This window comes from Agelaius phoeniceus, chromosome 3 (genome assembly GCF_051311805.1).
Source record: "Agelaius phoeniceus isolate bAgePho1 chromosome 3, bAgePho1.hap1, whole genome shotgun sequence".
NCBI classification, from domain to species: Eukaryota; Metazoa; Chordata; class Aves; order Passeriformes; family Icteridae; genus Agelaius; species Agelaius phoeniceus.
This window is the reverse complement of record NC_135267.1, coordinates 71,231,780-71,247,726: the sequence shown is the minus strand read 5'-3', so window position 1 is coordinate 71,247,726 and position 15,947 is coordinate 71,231,780. Positions and strand designations below refer to the sequence as shown.

General features: G+C 35.5%; 1 protein-coding gene across 3 annotated transcripts in view; it reads right to left on the bottom strand.

The window, feature by feature from the left end:
• LYST (lysosomal trafficking regulator) overlaps positions 1 to 15,947 on the bottom strand; it is a 77,499-nt gene that overhangs the window by 23,986 nt on the left and 37,566 nt on the right. For all 3 annotated transcript variants that reach the window (XM_054629576.2, XM_077175578.1, XM_077175579.1), the window contains exons 18-30: positions 14,436 to 14,609; positions 14,029 to 14,178; positions 13,312 to 13,449; positions 11,376 to 11,574; positions 10,037 to 10,168; positions 7,301 to 7,940; positions 6,680 to 6,857; positions 5,640 to 5,809; positions 4,039 to 4,269; positions 2,971 to 3,137; positions 2,346 to 2,498; positions 971 to 1,162; positions 321 to 499 (exon numbers count right to left, since the gene is read on the bottom strand). In XM_054629576.2, coding sequence (XP_054485551.2) covers positions 321 to 499; positions 971 to 1,162; positions 2,346 to 2,498; positions 2,971 to 3,137; positions 4,039 to 4,269; positions 5,640 to 5,809; positions 6,680 to 6,857; positions 7,301 to 7,940; positions 10,037 to 10,168; positions 11,376 to 11,574; positions 13,312 to 13,449; positions 14,029 to 14,178; positions 14,436 to 14,609 — 2,703 coding nt within the window. The remainder of the gene's footprint in view (positions 1 to 320; positions 500 to 970; positions 1,163 to 2,345; positions 2,499 to 2,970; positions 3,138 to 4,038; positions 4,270 to 5,639; positions 5,810 to 6,679; positions 6,858 to 7,300; positions 7,941 to 10,036; positions 10,169 to 11,375; positions 11,575 to 13,311; positions 13,450 to 14,028; positions 14,179 to 14,435; positions 14,610 to 15,947) is intronic.

Genomic DNA, 15,947 nt, shown 5'->3' with positions numbered 1-15,947 from the left:
GTTTTATAGGCTTCAGCAAACCTAAATATTGAAGTTTAAAGGGACCAAGCAAGTTTTCATAGTACAAGAAAGTCTATTTAAGTTCTGTATTCTTGTTCAAGAATAATTTTGCCAAAATTAAAGGAAAAATCAGAACAGATCCATTTTTTATTTTATAACTGCAAAGTAACTGGGAAGCCACAGTTTTTAATGCCACAGTTGGATGGACAAAGGCAGTAAGAAAAGCATTTATGAACAGAATACACTATGAATGAAAGTTCCTAATAAAGGAACCTTATGAATAAAATATGCTTTAACATGAACAGCATCTAATTACTTACAATGGATACTTTGATTCCTTCCACCAACATTTTGACCATTTCTTTAAGAAAAGGATTTATTCTGCTAGTCAGTTCTTGCTGGCTTTCCTCTTCAGGAACTTCCAGCTGGGATGCCGAAAGTCTGCTTTGACTTGTATTTTCTGTTATACCCAGTACATCAAGGCACTCTTCGGTAGAGGCTTAAAATTTAAGAGGTACATATTGATCAGTACCATGTCAAGCAAGATAATCCTACAAACCTTTAGCTGGCATTATATCAAATACTGCCTTTACTGATATATTTACTATACTTACACTCTCTCTTGCTTTTGCAGAATATGTACGAGCTCTCAAGTCATCAAGTCTTGCTAACCAATGTAGCCATTTTATAGAAAAATTGCATTTTAAGAGAGCAGATGCTCCCTTTGGCAGTTAAATCTTCATGTAATAATTAATGCAGTTAACACATGAATGGACTGATGTAGAAATAAAACAACTTGTTCAGTTCATTCAGATAAAAACACTACCCAGATTGCCAGTTACATAATACTGAGAGACAAATCATAGAGAACGACATGTCAATAGAACAACTTTCCTCTCTAACACTTCAGCATTCCAAAAGCAAGAATTAATCTTTCATCAAAACAGAAACAAACAAAAAGAAATCCTACCTAAATAAATGAGCCTGTTAACAGCCAAAACAGTCAGCCTCTGTAACCTTTGTGCAAACTCAGACTCAGTGGCTTGGACAGGATTTTCTTGGCTCATTCTCCGCTGCATCATCATGTTGAATTCCTCACTTGCTAGTGAGCGCATTTTCACCAGCAGAGCATCAGACTGAGCAAGTGAAAACTTCCTGGAACCTGAAAGGAGAGAAGCATGAATAGAATTCTACTAAAATGCACAAAAACTCCATCACTCAGCAACTACTTTAATCCAAAGATCGCACATCATTTAATGAAACAAACATTTGAAATGTATCAGTATCAAAGGCAACATAAGTGTCATTGGGTGTTTGTCCTTCTTATTTTTAGTTTTTAAGGCTTTTTGAGAATAAATACATAAATTTCAAATAATAAGTAATACCATGAAATGAGTTAATCTCAAGATAAGCTTTATTGTAGGACTTTGATATTTTTTTGCTAAACATTCAAACCCACTACTTTTATTCCTGTTTTTATTGTATAAATGGAATAAAGGATTAAAAATTAGTGATAGAACAAAATCTTGCATATTGCAGAGTGGGTTCATCAGCACAAATGATGAGCCAGACATATCAGCAAACACATTTTGTACCATACCTATTGGCACTAATAGAAGCACAGTATCTAACTCACAAGAATATTCTTCAGAATTTTCTTGAAATGAACTGGGAGGCCTTGACTGTACTTCCTTCTTTTGGAAATAACTATTTTTATTTACCTTTAGTGCTTTACCAAGTTCACTAGTATAAAAACATTTTCACTCTACTGAACATATATATAAAATATTTCACTAGATTGATGGAGAGGGGGTCTCAAAAGCTGACCATCAAGACAAACATTCCCATAGTAAACAGGAAATATTAAGTGTTTGTCAGGTTATTAAACTGTATCTTTTGTGAAGTCTTTAATGCATTTGTAAGAGACACACAAAATCAACTTACATCCAACTCCAAAAGTTTTACAGAAGGACTGAGTAGCTATCAAATACAGGGAAAGTATTACTGCTAGAACTCAACACAGGTTTTAAAAACACAACCACAGTGGCACTTCCAAGTATAAATTTGGAGTGGCAGGTATTTATTTCAGGATGGTCTCTAATGAAAAGTTGTGCAACAAAGCAATCCCCACATCATAGCTGTGTTAAGTTACAAGCACTACCTTGATTTTGGCATTAACTTACTGTGAGGTTGGCTATTACAGGCATTACAAATTACTTAAAAAACATCTTTACTAAGCAACTTGAGAATTTAAGAGAATCCCCAAAGGTGGTAATACCATGGAATCATCAAGCAATACATACAGGAAGGAGCAAGCACAAGAATGCCACACCTCTGCTACTCACCCGCGATGCCTTTGCGCTTTTGAAACATTGTGCGATGTGGTGCTGAGGGTGCCGGGGCTGAACTGGCCTGCTCCTGAGCATCTTGGCTTGCTGTGGTCCTTATCAACTCAATGGCTGCTTGAAGAACTCTTAACTGCAGAACAACTGCCATATCTAGAGAGAGAGGCATACAAAGTGTATATGACATCTTCAGGAATTTTTACCAGATATTTGTAGTAAGTCAAACCGCAACATGTGTCAAGAGCTACAAAACTCTAGATTCCACAGGAGTCACACAAAGTCTCTTTGCTATGCCACAGATACAGACACTACAGAAATTAGTTGTCATAGAAAAGCCATTGAATTTGATCACTCTAAAACAAGCTAAATGAAACTGTACAGAATGTTTTCTTTTAAATATCCTTAAGGAACTTTTACAGTCACTATTTTTTCAGATTAGCAGTACACAATTCTTGACCACAAGGCAGGCTCGTAAGGGAAACTACTAATTTGAGAACCACTTAGAAGAGAAAGATTCATCACCAGAAAACTCCCCCTTCTCCCTCAGCAGGAATATTAAACAGAAAACTGGGGAAGGGATTTACTTTTCCAGTCCCATGACCCCAAAAATTAGCAGACAACTTACTTTGCATCCTTGCATTTTTACTATTTTGTAGATGACCCAGCAGCACAATGAGGTCTTCAATAACACGAAAATATTGAGAACCTGAGGAGCTGCAGGCATGAATTGCAACTGCTACCAGCAGCTGTTGTATATCGCATGCAAGTAACTTGTAGTCATTCAAGGGAATGCTGCAAACAAAGTTGTAGTTACCAGAAACATGACAATTCTAGTAGATTGTAACTCTTAACAAGACCCATTATTATTCCCCTTGCTACTTCTGCCAACTGTACCTAATATTTTGTTGTACTTCATATAAAAGTGTCACTGCTGAAGACTAGAACATTATAATTCAAGACATTTCTTTAAGGTTAACTTTGGCAGATTGGATGCGTGCAAATTTTTGAGATATTCTAATGTTGAGTGCAGCACAGTTTTATTGGAAAAGCAATGATGTATTACTATCAGATTTTTAGGTTAAAGAACGAGCCTGATATCCTATATTTCTCAAAAAAGTATCAGGACAATCTATTTTATAATCATGCTGAACAAAAACTATATTGAGGTAAAAAGGAAACCTTTCCATTTCTTCAGGATACCAACTAATGAAATAAAGTAACAAAACCCTGTCTTCTCCTTTGTTCCGTGTATAATATTTTTTAAAGCACAGAATCTTTATCTCTAATAAAGTCATTGAAAAATCTCAAATATTAAATCATAGGCAGTACAGGAGAGACTTTTCTTCAGTTTTGATATTGGCCATAGAGACAGTAGAACGTACCATTTCCTGGGCCTTTATCTTACTGTTCAGGTTTATTAAGAAAAGCATTGAAAGTGCAGACAGTGTGACAAACTCGCATTTTAAAATGTCATTTCACTTGAATGTTTAAAGTATGGAAAGAACACTTTATATTCCACTATTTGAACTGACTAAAACATTAACTTACAGGTATAAAGTTGAAAACCTCAAACCCAGTATTTTGTACATGCTCTCTAATAATTTCAAAAAGTAGAAAAAATACAATACAGTAATTTCTTGCTAGCCTTAAGGCTGTGCCTAGAACATTTGATAGCAACAGAAACAATACTCACTTTGTTTCCAGTCCGTTGAGAGCAGCCAGTGTATTACACAACACATAGAGCAAACCATTATCAAGCAGCAGGTCTGCAACTTTTGAGCAGGAATTTATGATTTGCAGGAGGAGACAGAAGCAGTTATGCAGCAGAACGTTATCATAGAGGGAATTCTCTATTAGACCCAGAACAGGAATGACACACCATTTTCTAAAGAGTCCAACATTCTTGACGTCTTCCAGATCAAATCTGTTAATAGAAATATGAGTAAATGGCACCCTAAAGAACACTGTGATAACAAAAACAGTACAGACAATTGTAATACCAGTTATGTATCATATGCTTGTATTTTGGCAAAGATGTCCATGGTAATTTCCTACATTTCATTGTAGGAACAATAGCTATCTACTAAAAAAATCCAGTAAGAGAAAAATAAACTTTTCATTTCAGCCACAAAGAAATGAAATGCCTGAAAAGTAAATCTGATGCTTTAGCTAACTACCAACTATCTACAATACAGACTTCATGAAAATGGAGGAGTTTTTAATCAGTGTAGAAAAATGTTGCATTACCCGTCCAATGTCGCTATTATAACTACTGTAGACACTATCAAGAGAACAGATACAGCTTGTCATCACTGTAACAATAACAAACTGACTGGCAGCAGGTTTGATATCCAAAATCCATTACTGCTGAGGTTTAATTAAGTTTGGGACCTGGCTTATAGTGATTGCAGAATTCAAAGCAGTGCTTCAGACCTTGTTTTATTTATGCACTAAGAAACCACATTACTCTCATAAGGTTATCAGCCCTATAAAATGACTATTATATACAATCCTAAAAACCTGAGACACTAGACATTAGAATTATCTTTCCACCCCCATAATAAATCCTGAAGAAGTAACAGTTCTCTGCCTTGGGACAAATTAAGCAGCCATGACTAAATATTGCACTTAAACAAGAACAGTTTTTGAGTGGTGAAGATCAGGTCAAGAGGCAAAAGTAATTTGGCTACAAATCCTGCAGAGGCAGCAATTGATAAGAAACTTTTTGCAAGATTTTTCCAATGAATATATTTACTCAGGTGATTTCTGTACAAGCATCAAGTAGTCAGATTAATTCTAAAAAATATAATTTACTTATATAGCTGTCTGCTTAAAGGTAATCTCCTTTTCTGTCAATATAAGGTGGCTCTTCAGTTCATGAAAATGGTATATCTCTGGGATTTTTCCCCACAAGAGACAGCCATTTAAATTTTGAGCCAAGATAAGGAAGCAGCTGTGGCATCAAGATTTTTCCTTAATTACCTACCAAAATCCAAGAGAAGTCTAGTGACAGAGAGAGTTAAACTGATTACACAACATTTGAGTTCAAGGCCTCTGAGGCACTCAGAAAGTCTGAGTGTTTACAAGATCCCTGCTGAGAGCCTCCCTCAGATGAACTTGCTTACAAACAGCTTAAGGGCCACACAATAGCCCTAAGGATATTACATTTCAATGTTAAACAAGCAAAACCTACCAGAATAGTCTTGAATAGTTTTTTTATGGTTGTTGACCAGCAAAGTGCACTGCTTCTAACTCACATATTGTTACAGGACATAAAAGCACAGCATTACTTACTCTTCATCCAAGCCAACAGAGCGGCCAAAAAGCATTTCCAAAAAGCATTCTACAACTTCCTGAGTCCCCTGATGAAGATACAGCTGATTGGCTAGCAAAGAAAAGCCACGGTTCTTTAAGAATTTTTCCTTCTGCTCCCTTCTTGCTCTGTTGAAATATGCATCCAACAACTAAAAATAAATGCATAATTATAGTGTAAGAATGAAACATTTAATATAACTGCCCTGAAAGTGAAATTGTTGTCTTTGTCTGTCATTGAAATTTTTTAAAATTCAAGATTTCAAACATCAATTATATATTTCAAACTATCAATTATATATTTGATAATATATTTTTGATCTGAACACACATTTTTCATTAAGTTTGGGGAAGATGAAATCAAACACAACAGTTAGCAAATGCATACATAAATACTCAAACTTTTTATATTTGTTCAATCTTACAGTTCAGTGTGTGTGCTAATGCATGCATGACATTCGTTCTTAATAAAGCCATACAGTCTTACTCTTTCTCAAATTAAAATAGAAATCTACTCAAAGTTTTTAATCTACATTATATAATCATACAGAAACATTGTCCATAATACCACAAAAATCTCTGAAAACATTTTGAAGCCTCAAGTCCATCTTCAGTCCACAAAGGTGTGGACGACTCCTTAGAATAACTCAAAGTCAACTCTTTTACAAGTCAAACCAAGGTGCAAGTACTGTTACACACTGCATCATGTTTTGTGTCCCTGACTTTCTGCATTGTTGCTTCCATTTACAATGGTAATGCTATCAATAAGCTCTTAAGGCCTTTGGCTTACATTAGGAACTATATTTATCTATTCAAAGAGTCTGTGTTTATGTTGCTTTGTAATTTGCTTTGTTTTGTTGTTTTTTTTTGTTTTTTTTTTTTAATCCATAGGCTGAAAACTTATCTTAAATGTAGAAAACTGAAGAAAGGTAAACAAAAATAGTAAAACCCCACCACATTTCCAACGTATTAACCATACTGGTTGACATCTTTTTAGGAGAAAACATTTGATATAGGCCTACTTTAATGACTCCTTGCTGTATGAGAGGAGATGGGTGGTTCACCAGAACTATAAGATAATCAGGTTGGATAAGTTTGTCCATCACATCTTCTAGCATGATATCAGGTAGGATTAGGAGAACTCCACGCAAGAGATCGTATAACCCACAACAGATAAGCACAAGATAGTCTTCTGCACATCTGAAAACAGAGGAATGTGTTTCACCATAGCAGGAAAGATTAAAAAATGCAAAATTGAAATTCTTGAGGGACAGAAAGAGGGTTTAGGTTAGAAATTTGGAAGACAACATTTCTTCAATACTCCTAGCCACCATCTTCATTAACACTTGTTTTTAGATGGCAAACAGTAAAAAGGATAATCTGACCAGAACTACTTTCTTTTGTGAGCAGTTCGCACTTTAACTGTACATAGGAAAAATCCTGATTTTTAAAATTTTTTATGTAAATACAGCAAAAACTGAAACAACAGAACATTCTATACACTAAAAGCTTAATAAATTTGTGTATGACAGCCATTGAAAACATTCCATTAGTTTTCAGAATTTGAATTTTTATAGAATATTAATCAAGAGCGAGAACTGTAAAATTAAAGCTCATGTTAAATTATTATTTTCCGTGCTTACCTATCATCAGGGCTGTCAGACGGCTTTGGGGTATTCTCATTAGGTGAAGAAAAAGCAAGACTGTCCCAGTCTTCAGGAAGAACATTCTTGTCAGCAAAGCTTGGCCAGCGAGCAATGGCTGATGATGCTCCAAGAACAGAGAATGCCAACCCCAGCCCTGCAAAGTGACCCTGTCCCTTCTGAAATGAAGGCAGTCCTTTCAGATGGTCTGGACGCCGCAGCGATGCCTCAGCTGCACCACCAGCAGCAGCTTCACTACATTTCAGGTCTGTATCAGCTTCTTTACTCTCTAATGCACTTTCTGATAACTCTACTTCTTTCGCAATATCCTCAAATGTTTCGGCAGATGTTAGCTCTGAGTCACAAACCGTTTTTGCAGACTCACAGCTGCTAAGGAAGAGTTCTTCCTGTACTCTCTTAATAGTTTCAGAACTTTCTACAAAACCAATTCTACCCTGAAGATCAACGTAGTCACGCTCACCAAGGATCTGCAGGTCATCAACACTGCTTCCCATTCTTTCAGTCAGTCTTCTTCGATGAACTTGGGGTGAGGAAGTAGGTGATGCTGGTAAGCTTTTAGAAAGCCTTCTAGGTGCCTGAGAGCTTATCTTCTGCTGTACACTAGCCTTGGAAGTGCTCCCTAGAGAAATAAGGACATCTTAAGCATTCCTTTCACACTAAAACCCAGCTTTTCTAATAATGATACACTCTTCACCTACTTAAAATTGTTGTGACCCAAGTTAATTTTATGTGCAAAACTGATTCAATGCCTAACATAACTCAGATTTGGTTAATCAAAGTAGAGATATTAAACTATTATGCAGCCATATATTTAGCAAGTCACAAATGTGGAAGAAATAAAATGCAAAGTAATTTTTTCCAATATACAGGAGTTTTTAGATTTAAGTTACGATCCCTTCACCTAACCCTCAGCAGGAACTGTTACAGAATCACAGAGGGTGGAGGGCACATCTGGAGGTGTCTACACCAGAATTCTTGCTCAAAGCAGCATCAAATAAAGCAGCCTGTTCTATTTGGAGCTCTGTGTAAGAGGTCTAATCTGCAGTGTTTCAGTGGACATCAAATTTCTAGTCAGCAACTCTTCTGCACCAAGGTTTTACATATACTTCAAATTTAGAACAAATAACTACATGTTTTAATTAACAGTGCTTGCTTTTAACTGCACATTATGACCTGAAACAGTCAAGCTTTCAGAGCATATTACAAGTCTCGAACAAAATATAGTTTTGAGAGAGAAAATGTCTGTATACAAGACTGGTAGAAGCAGTTACCTGTTAGACTAGGAAAATGAGAATTTTTTCATTCTCAAATATTTTGAAAACTGTGCATCAGTTAGTACTAAGGCAATGACAATGCATTAGGAATGTATTTTTTATGAGACATCTATGAAATATATGAAAGAAATACATGAATATACATACACACATACATGTACCAACACAGCCAGACCCAAGTTGGCCTTCACACAACAAGGGAGATCTACACAGCTGCAGAAATCTTACAGTCAAGCTTTCACACGCATCAGAGGGTAGTACAACAAAAAATTGCAAATCCACATGCAGATAGCAGTTACCTAACACACATACAAGTTCTGCTATTTTAGAGAACCATACAGTGTTAAGGTGTTGGAATGCATTTTTAAAATCTTCTAGTCCCAGCACCTCCTGCAACTAGACCAGGTGCTCAGAGCTTCATCCAACCTGGCCTTGAGCACTGCCAGGGTTGGGATATCCACAGCCTCCCCAGGCAACTTGCTCCAGTGTCTTGCCACCCTCACAGTGAAAAATTCTTCCTCCTACCTAACCTAAACTTCCCCTCTTAATTTGTATCCATTACTCCTTGTCCTATCACTATTATAGTCCCTGATTAAATATAAGAGTACATAAATTATACATTTATTTATATAAATTTGGAAATTCAAATTAAGAATCACAATCACGCAAACATTTTCACAAAAAATTATGTTGAGTATTCCTCTGGTAGACATGAACAATCTCTGTTCAAAACCAATAATTTGGTAATACTGACATTAAAAAAGTACTAAAAGTACTTATTTAGAGGAATGAGTTTTCATATGTTTTCCATATGGGGAAAAGGACTGATTCCATACACAGTTTAGTGCTGTGACATGTTCTTCATACCACTTCTTTACTGAAAAACCAAAAAAATTTGAAAAAACTTGTTTCAACTGAAGTAGTGCTTGACGATCCAATTTCCTTTTCCTAAACAAAGTAGCAACAAGATATCAATTGTAAAAGGTATTATATTGTGATACCCAGAAGATAGCCAGCCACACATGATCTGAAATATATAGGTGGATGTTAGGGATTATGCACAAAGAAAGAAAAGTATCAGCTTAGAGCTCTCTGCTCAGATAAGATAGCTGCTTATGGCTGACTACTTTAGCTGCTGCCTGGTCAGGGCACTCTCTTACATCTCTAGCAGGTCTGTTTAACAAATGAAATGCTTCTGCTTATCTGGTGTGTTTCACTGCCTGAGCCATCAGCTTGGCAATTTGTTTCAACTTAAGAATGAAGAGCAATTTAGGTAGCATGTTCTGTTCCATCCTTCTTACTCTGCTGTTCAGGCATCAAGCTCCCAGGGACAGGGGGAGCTTTGTAAGAAAGATCTGTGGGAAAGTAACATTTTAGGGCACACCAGTCATTTGGCAAAGGATTGTGTCTTAACATCCTTGTTTTTCCAGTATTGTTTTACCTTCCAGTGGTAAAGCTGTAAATCCAGTTGGAGATGTAATCACAAACGCAGAATTGTCTACTGACTTCCCACCACTGCTGGAATTTCTCAGGTACCTAAGTGATTCAACTTTCTCCTGGAAAATTTTGCCATCTAGAAAGAAAAGAGTGAAAAGTTACATAAAAGCTTTTTATGTTTGCATTGCTGACAAATTAGACTCACAGTACTGAGTGGTGGTTACATTTGGAGCTGATGACTGGTGGCTAATGAGAAGTTCTCAAGTCCAAAAAACTGAGAAAAAACACTTTTTGGTTTAGAGATTACTTCAAAATTTACTTTAGAACAATAAAAATATTATGATATACTAAAACAACTATATTTAAAGACAGTCCTTGCAGTCATACAAGTAGTGACAACTGACTTCTTGTCATGTCAAAAACAGGTGGCTGTTCTCAAACAGCCTAAAAAGGCTTCAGGTCTCAAAATAAGCATTCTCCCCTTACTCAGAATCTTACAATAGTTAATATTAGAGACAACAACACAGATAAACACAACTGTGCTGCCTTTTAAATTGATCACTAAAACTTGAGGTACACAGGCATTTGCAAAAGGAAAAAATATTTCAAACTTGGATGATGCTTTCCATGTTTACCTAAGTTATAGCTTAGGTTGTACAATGCTAATATAAAAGCATGAACTATACATTGTTTCACATTTTTAAGAAGACAAAAAAATATTTTTTAAAGCTCACATCCATCATTTTGCCAACATGACCATCCAGTATAGATATATTAAAGTAGATGTTGTTCTAGGTCTGCACCCCTCAAAGCCCACAAGCACTGCCAGGAGCTTGTCTGCAATAAACTGATGGTGCCTGACAATGATGCCTTGCAGTGCAAATCATCAATTACAAAAAATGCTCCATGGGTCCTTTATTTTTCTTGGAATTCAGTTAGGGGAAGAAAGAAAGAAAGTTGAAGTGGAGAAAGGACCAAATACAGATTTCTGAAGAAGCTCCATTTACAAGTAAGTTAGATGTTTTTTTCTATATTTGCCCACAGACAAATATCCACACAGGCAGCTAAACTTAAGCATACCATTTAGCAGCATCAGACTTCAAGAAAGTTAAAGGCATAACCATCAGAGACATTATCTATGGCTACAGACAGAAGAAAGCTCTCCAAGTAAACAAAGTCTAACTGTAACCTGTTTCAGAAAAGTAAAAGTAGTTACAGTATTAAGTTCCAAGAGTTCAGTAATTTTTAATATATACTCATTAAAATACAGGGAAGTTTTTTTTAAAAAATTAGTTTATTCCCAGATTTTTATCTTATTGTTTATCTAACTGTGGCATATTTACCTATGTGCAGGGAAAAGTAGAAGTTGGTAGGGTTGTGACAAACATATGTATTAGTGGGAGGGTGAACTGCTAAGAGGAAATTGAAGACCAGTGTCAGCAATTCCAGATCTGGGGGAGAACCAAGTACTTCTTCAATTATTTTCACAAATGACCTGCAAACCTCTTGAGGCAAGGATGCAAGGTGTCCCTCTTTATGCTCCTAGAAAGAAAGAGTAGTACAACTGTAAGCTACTTGCAATTTTAATTTGACAAACTGTCTTTTTTTTTTTTAATTGTCTTGCTGTAGTAGAATACACAAGAAAAGAAGCTCAGCTAATAAAGAGCTAATAAAGCTGTATTCTTTAATTATGAGAGAAGCTACTGTATGTCCTGGATGTTATCTCAGTCCATCATGAACCAAATATTACATATGTTATGCAAGTTGATTTTTAGGAAAATGAGCATACTATGCTGCCCTGCTATGAAATGCTGGAACTTTAGAACATGAATCACTATTGAAAGTACAGTTTATTGTCATTGGATTACATATTTGTAGAGAAATTAATAGTTGCCAATACCAATAATTCAAATATATTAATAAATTTCTGAGCAGGACCACACTGAGTCATCTGTATTTCCACTTCAGTAGCCAGTTTTATGAACGTACACATTTGAAATTAATTTATTATTATATTTATCATTTCAGCTTAATAAGCATTCTATATAGTTCAATAACAGCTACCTGAAAAAATTATTAAAATAATACAGATTTTAGACCAAAACTTCAAGAAACTTGTGGGAAACCCTGTCAAAAGGTGAGCATGGTGATTATCTTCTTCCTTTGCAACTTCTCTAAATTTACCTCCTTTTTTGATACACAAGCACCTTAACTGAGACTGCTATGAGAAAAGATTAAATGAAGTTAATTTAAGTAAGTTTTTTCCAAAGAGAATGGCTTATATAGTTTCACCTTCGTTCCATCAGTCCCCACAAAATTGCCAAATCATTGACCAATGTGAGTGTTTTTTTAATCAAGAAAATAACTTTTTCCCCAATATGCAAAATGACAGGAGAAATGTTATGAAACATTCTGTATCTAGGCATTTGTATTAATATACAATTTGAGAAGTTAACTATACCACTAACAAGTTTCAAAAGTAAGGAACACCACATAAAAATGAAGAAACTAAAAATTTACAGATACTAAAATGAAGAAAATATTTCCTTAAAAAAATCATTAAAAGAGGAAAAAACCCGATAAATAAATTTTATGTGCTGAAGTGAGAAACTCAGAGTAAAAAAGAATGTAAGGTAGAAAATAAGAGTACAGGAAAAAGTGATTACAATACTTATTTTCACAAATGGATACATGTACTATAAACAGGAAACCATTTCAAAATCATCTTCTTAATAAGTATCTATCAAAGGCCTGAAGAATTTCTCTGAAGTCCTTTCTGGCATAGCTATTTCCATGCCAGGGAGGAAGCTACTACTGTACCATAATTTTGGGATGAGTGCTCAGACTGAGCACAGCAGTCAGGCTGCTCCATTAGGTCTGATGAGATGCAGCACAGACAGCTTCACTACCTGCTCAGTGTCTGGCTTTCAGTAACAAAGACAAGAACCAGCAAGAGACATCTCAGGTACTTCTGTATAAAAGGACAGTTCCTTTCAGCTCCTGCTGGTGTATGGCTATGAAAGCAACCTAGAGCCTAGATACCCAAATCACACCAGATGGTTCAAGCTCTTGTTCCTCCTGCCCAGCAGTAAATGGAGCACCCAGCAGGGAACTGAACCAGTTTACAGCAACAATACCTGTAGAAGATGCAAGTAGTCTGGAAGCACAGAGGACAGTCTACTCAACTTTTGCTACAGAATTTAGTCCCTTCTACCCCACCCTCCCCAAATAAAAACGAGTATTTGCCAAGCACAAAGTAGGATTTCAGAGTGGAAGTACCTGCAGGACCTGACAAGTTAACAGGAAGTGATGGACCACTTGAGCTTTCAATAGCTGTTTAATGTTAAACATCTGTTGGTGATGGTTAGCTCTGATAAGGATTTCTAGAGCTGCTAACAGGGTTTCCCAAACACCTTGCTGAAAAACAAAAAACAGGAACACAGCTTCAAAAATATATTTGTGAGTCTAGATACTGAGAAAAAAACCAACAAACACAAAGTCAAGTTAGTCTTACATCTAAGATGATGACTAAATGAGTGCAAGTGGTCAGGTCAGAACAAGTTAGAAAGTAATCAGAAAAGTCACGCTTGTACAAAATTAAGCATGCTTTAATGATTAAGCTACAAAAAAATTTACTTGTCTAAAATTAGTTTTTTACATTCTTAGCTATATTAACCCAAAACAGTTATTTTCAACAGTTTAACTCCAAGAGAAAAAAGGTCCTCCTTAGTTTCTCCACAAATTCAATTAAGAAGTCATATGCATGCAGCACTTTCACAGAATTTCATACACTAGGGCTACTTCCATCATTAATCATAGGAGACTGATATTATAAACAGCTATTCAAAGAAAAACAAGGAACATTAATTTTAGAAAATCACAGTAATTAACTACAACTACTCTTCCAGTTACTAACATGTAACTGGAGAGATAATTTCAGATATGACAATACTTTATTTTTTTTTAAATACTAACTTTTAGCTCTGAAGTATTTACCTTTGCTTTAGACCATATCTTCCAGTCAAGCAGCAGCTTTTCTAGCAACTGGACATCTTGAATAACTGCAGTAGAATCCGGGTCAAGCTGGAATTGCCCATTTTCATTTACATAGAGAATCTCATCACTGCAGCATCCTTCAAGGAGAGTCTTAAAGAGGGGGGAATTGTTTTTGAGTATCAAAACAAAGCAGTACAATTGTTCTATCCCATTTATAAAAATTAAAATATTTAAAGAGACAGCATACTCTTGATAGGGAACACATATCTACCAGGTCAACATTATTCTTGCTTCAAATCACTGCTCTGTCTTTGTAAAAGCAGCGCCAAATTTATAATTAAAATCTCAGAAGTTTCTAGATTTGTCCTAATATTGAACAAAATATCAGGTTTAGAAGAAGACTTTACCTTCAGCATGCAAAATCCAACAATGCATTTTGGTTTGATCAACACCCGACGAATCATAGAATAACCATTACAGTTGTCCATCTCCTGTATTCTCTGTTGATTGTATTTTGTTAAAGATAGTATAAGTTGTAGTGCTAAAGCTTGAGTGTCTTCACAGCTGCTAATCTCTACTACCTGAGGAAAAGGCAAATTTAATAAGACAGTTTAAGTGGGAAACATCTAGAAAAAAGCTTTGTTGCACTCCTAAGTAACTTAATCCCTAAGTAACTACTTATGGATTAAGTCTCTTCTAAATCATTTGAGATTATGTACATAACCTTCATTTTGTCTGTGTTCACATTCAGATATTATACTTGAAGTAATAATTTCTACTGTGCTAAATTATGATCTACTAAGGAGATACAAGTCCCATTACAAGAATCCCTTTCAAAGAAAAAATCTGTTCTAAATAAATTTTAAGTAGAAGGTACTTGCCATACTACAAAGTCACAAGGTTGTGAAATACATGAGCCACTAATAAGAATCAACTGTTTGCCCTGAAAAAGGTATTTTTTGAAGTGGTTAAGCTATGAAAAAAGGTTCCTGAAATTCTGAACTAAGTCTAGGTGTAAATGTCTAACATTGAAGTTTTATTTTATCCATAAAGAGACCAGCAAATTTATAGATGAAGACCATGAATCCTTTCCCCCTCTTTGCTTTCTACAATTCTTGAAGTCCAAGAGCAACTAGTATTTTTACAAAAAAAATACAAGAATGAAATCTCACAGTAATGAGATTTCAGGTCCTATAGGTTCTCTTGACATGCACCTGTTAATTCTGCTGCACTTACACATTTATACACCTGGATTATAAGACCTGTATTGTCTCACAGTTGATCTATCCTCTGCTTGCCTTACTGATGCAAACAGTCTTCAGCAGGATCTATAGCAGATACTCAGCATAACTTTACATAATAAAATAACATGGATTAGGATTTTCACCTCAGAGTTCACTATCAGTGCTGAAATTACAACAGCCAGTGTTTTTATGACCATTATCTAATGTGCATTTGTTACTATTCTCACCATATCTCTCAGAGCAATACCAGAGGCATATAAATCAGACAAGTCTCAGGCCTACAGTAGTATTTTCAATTAACTGTAGCACTTCAGAGACTGCTAGCACAAACATCAGCCTCTCCATGTACAGGTCACAGTTAAGCAGTAACTAAGTTAAGGCCTTACTGTTTTTCAAATAGCCATTTTTCTTAGGATAAGCCTTTGAAGACAGGTGAACAGTTATCACCAAAAAGCTCTCACAATTCACTAAAAGAAAATAAAGCTTTGTGCACCATGTCGTTTCATATTTATTCATGCTTGCATTGTGAATATCCTGTGGTTAGAGATATGCAATGAATTTCTCAAAATGAGAGAAAAAATATAATCAGTTCTAAAGCATCCCTCAAGATAATCTCTTCTGATATTTAAAAGCCCCATTTCTAAATCATAATATAACTCCATCTTGCATACTGGC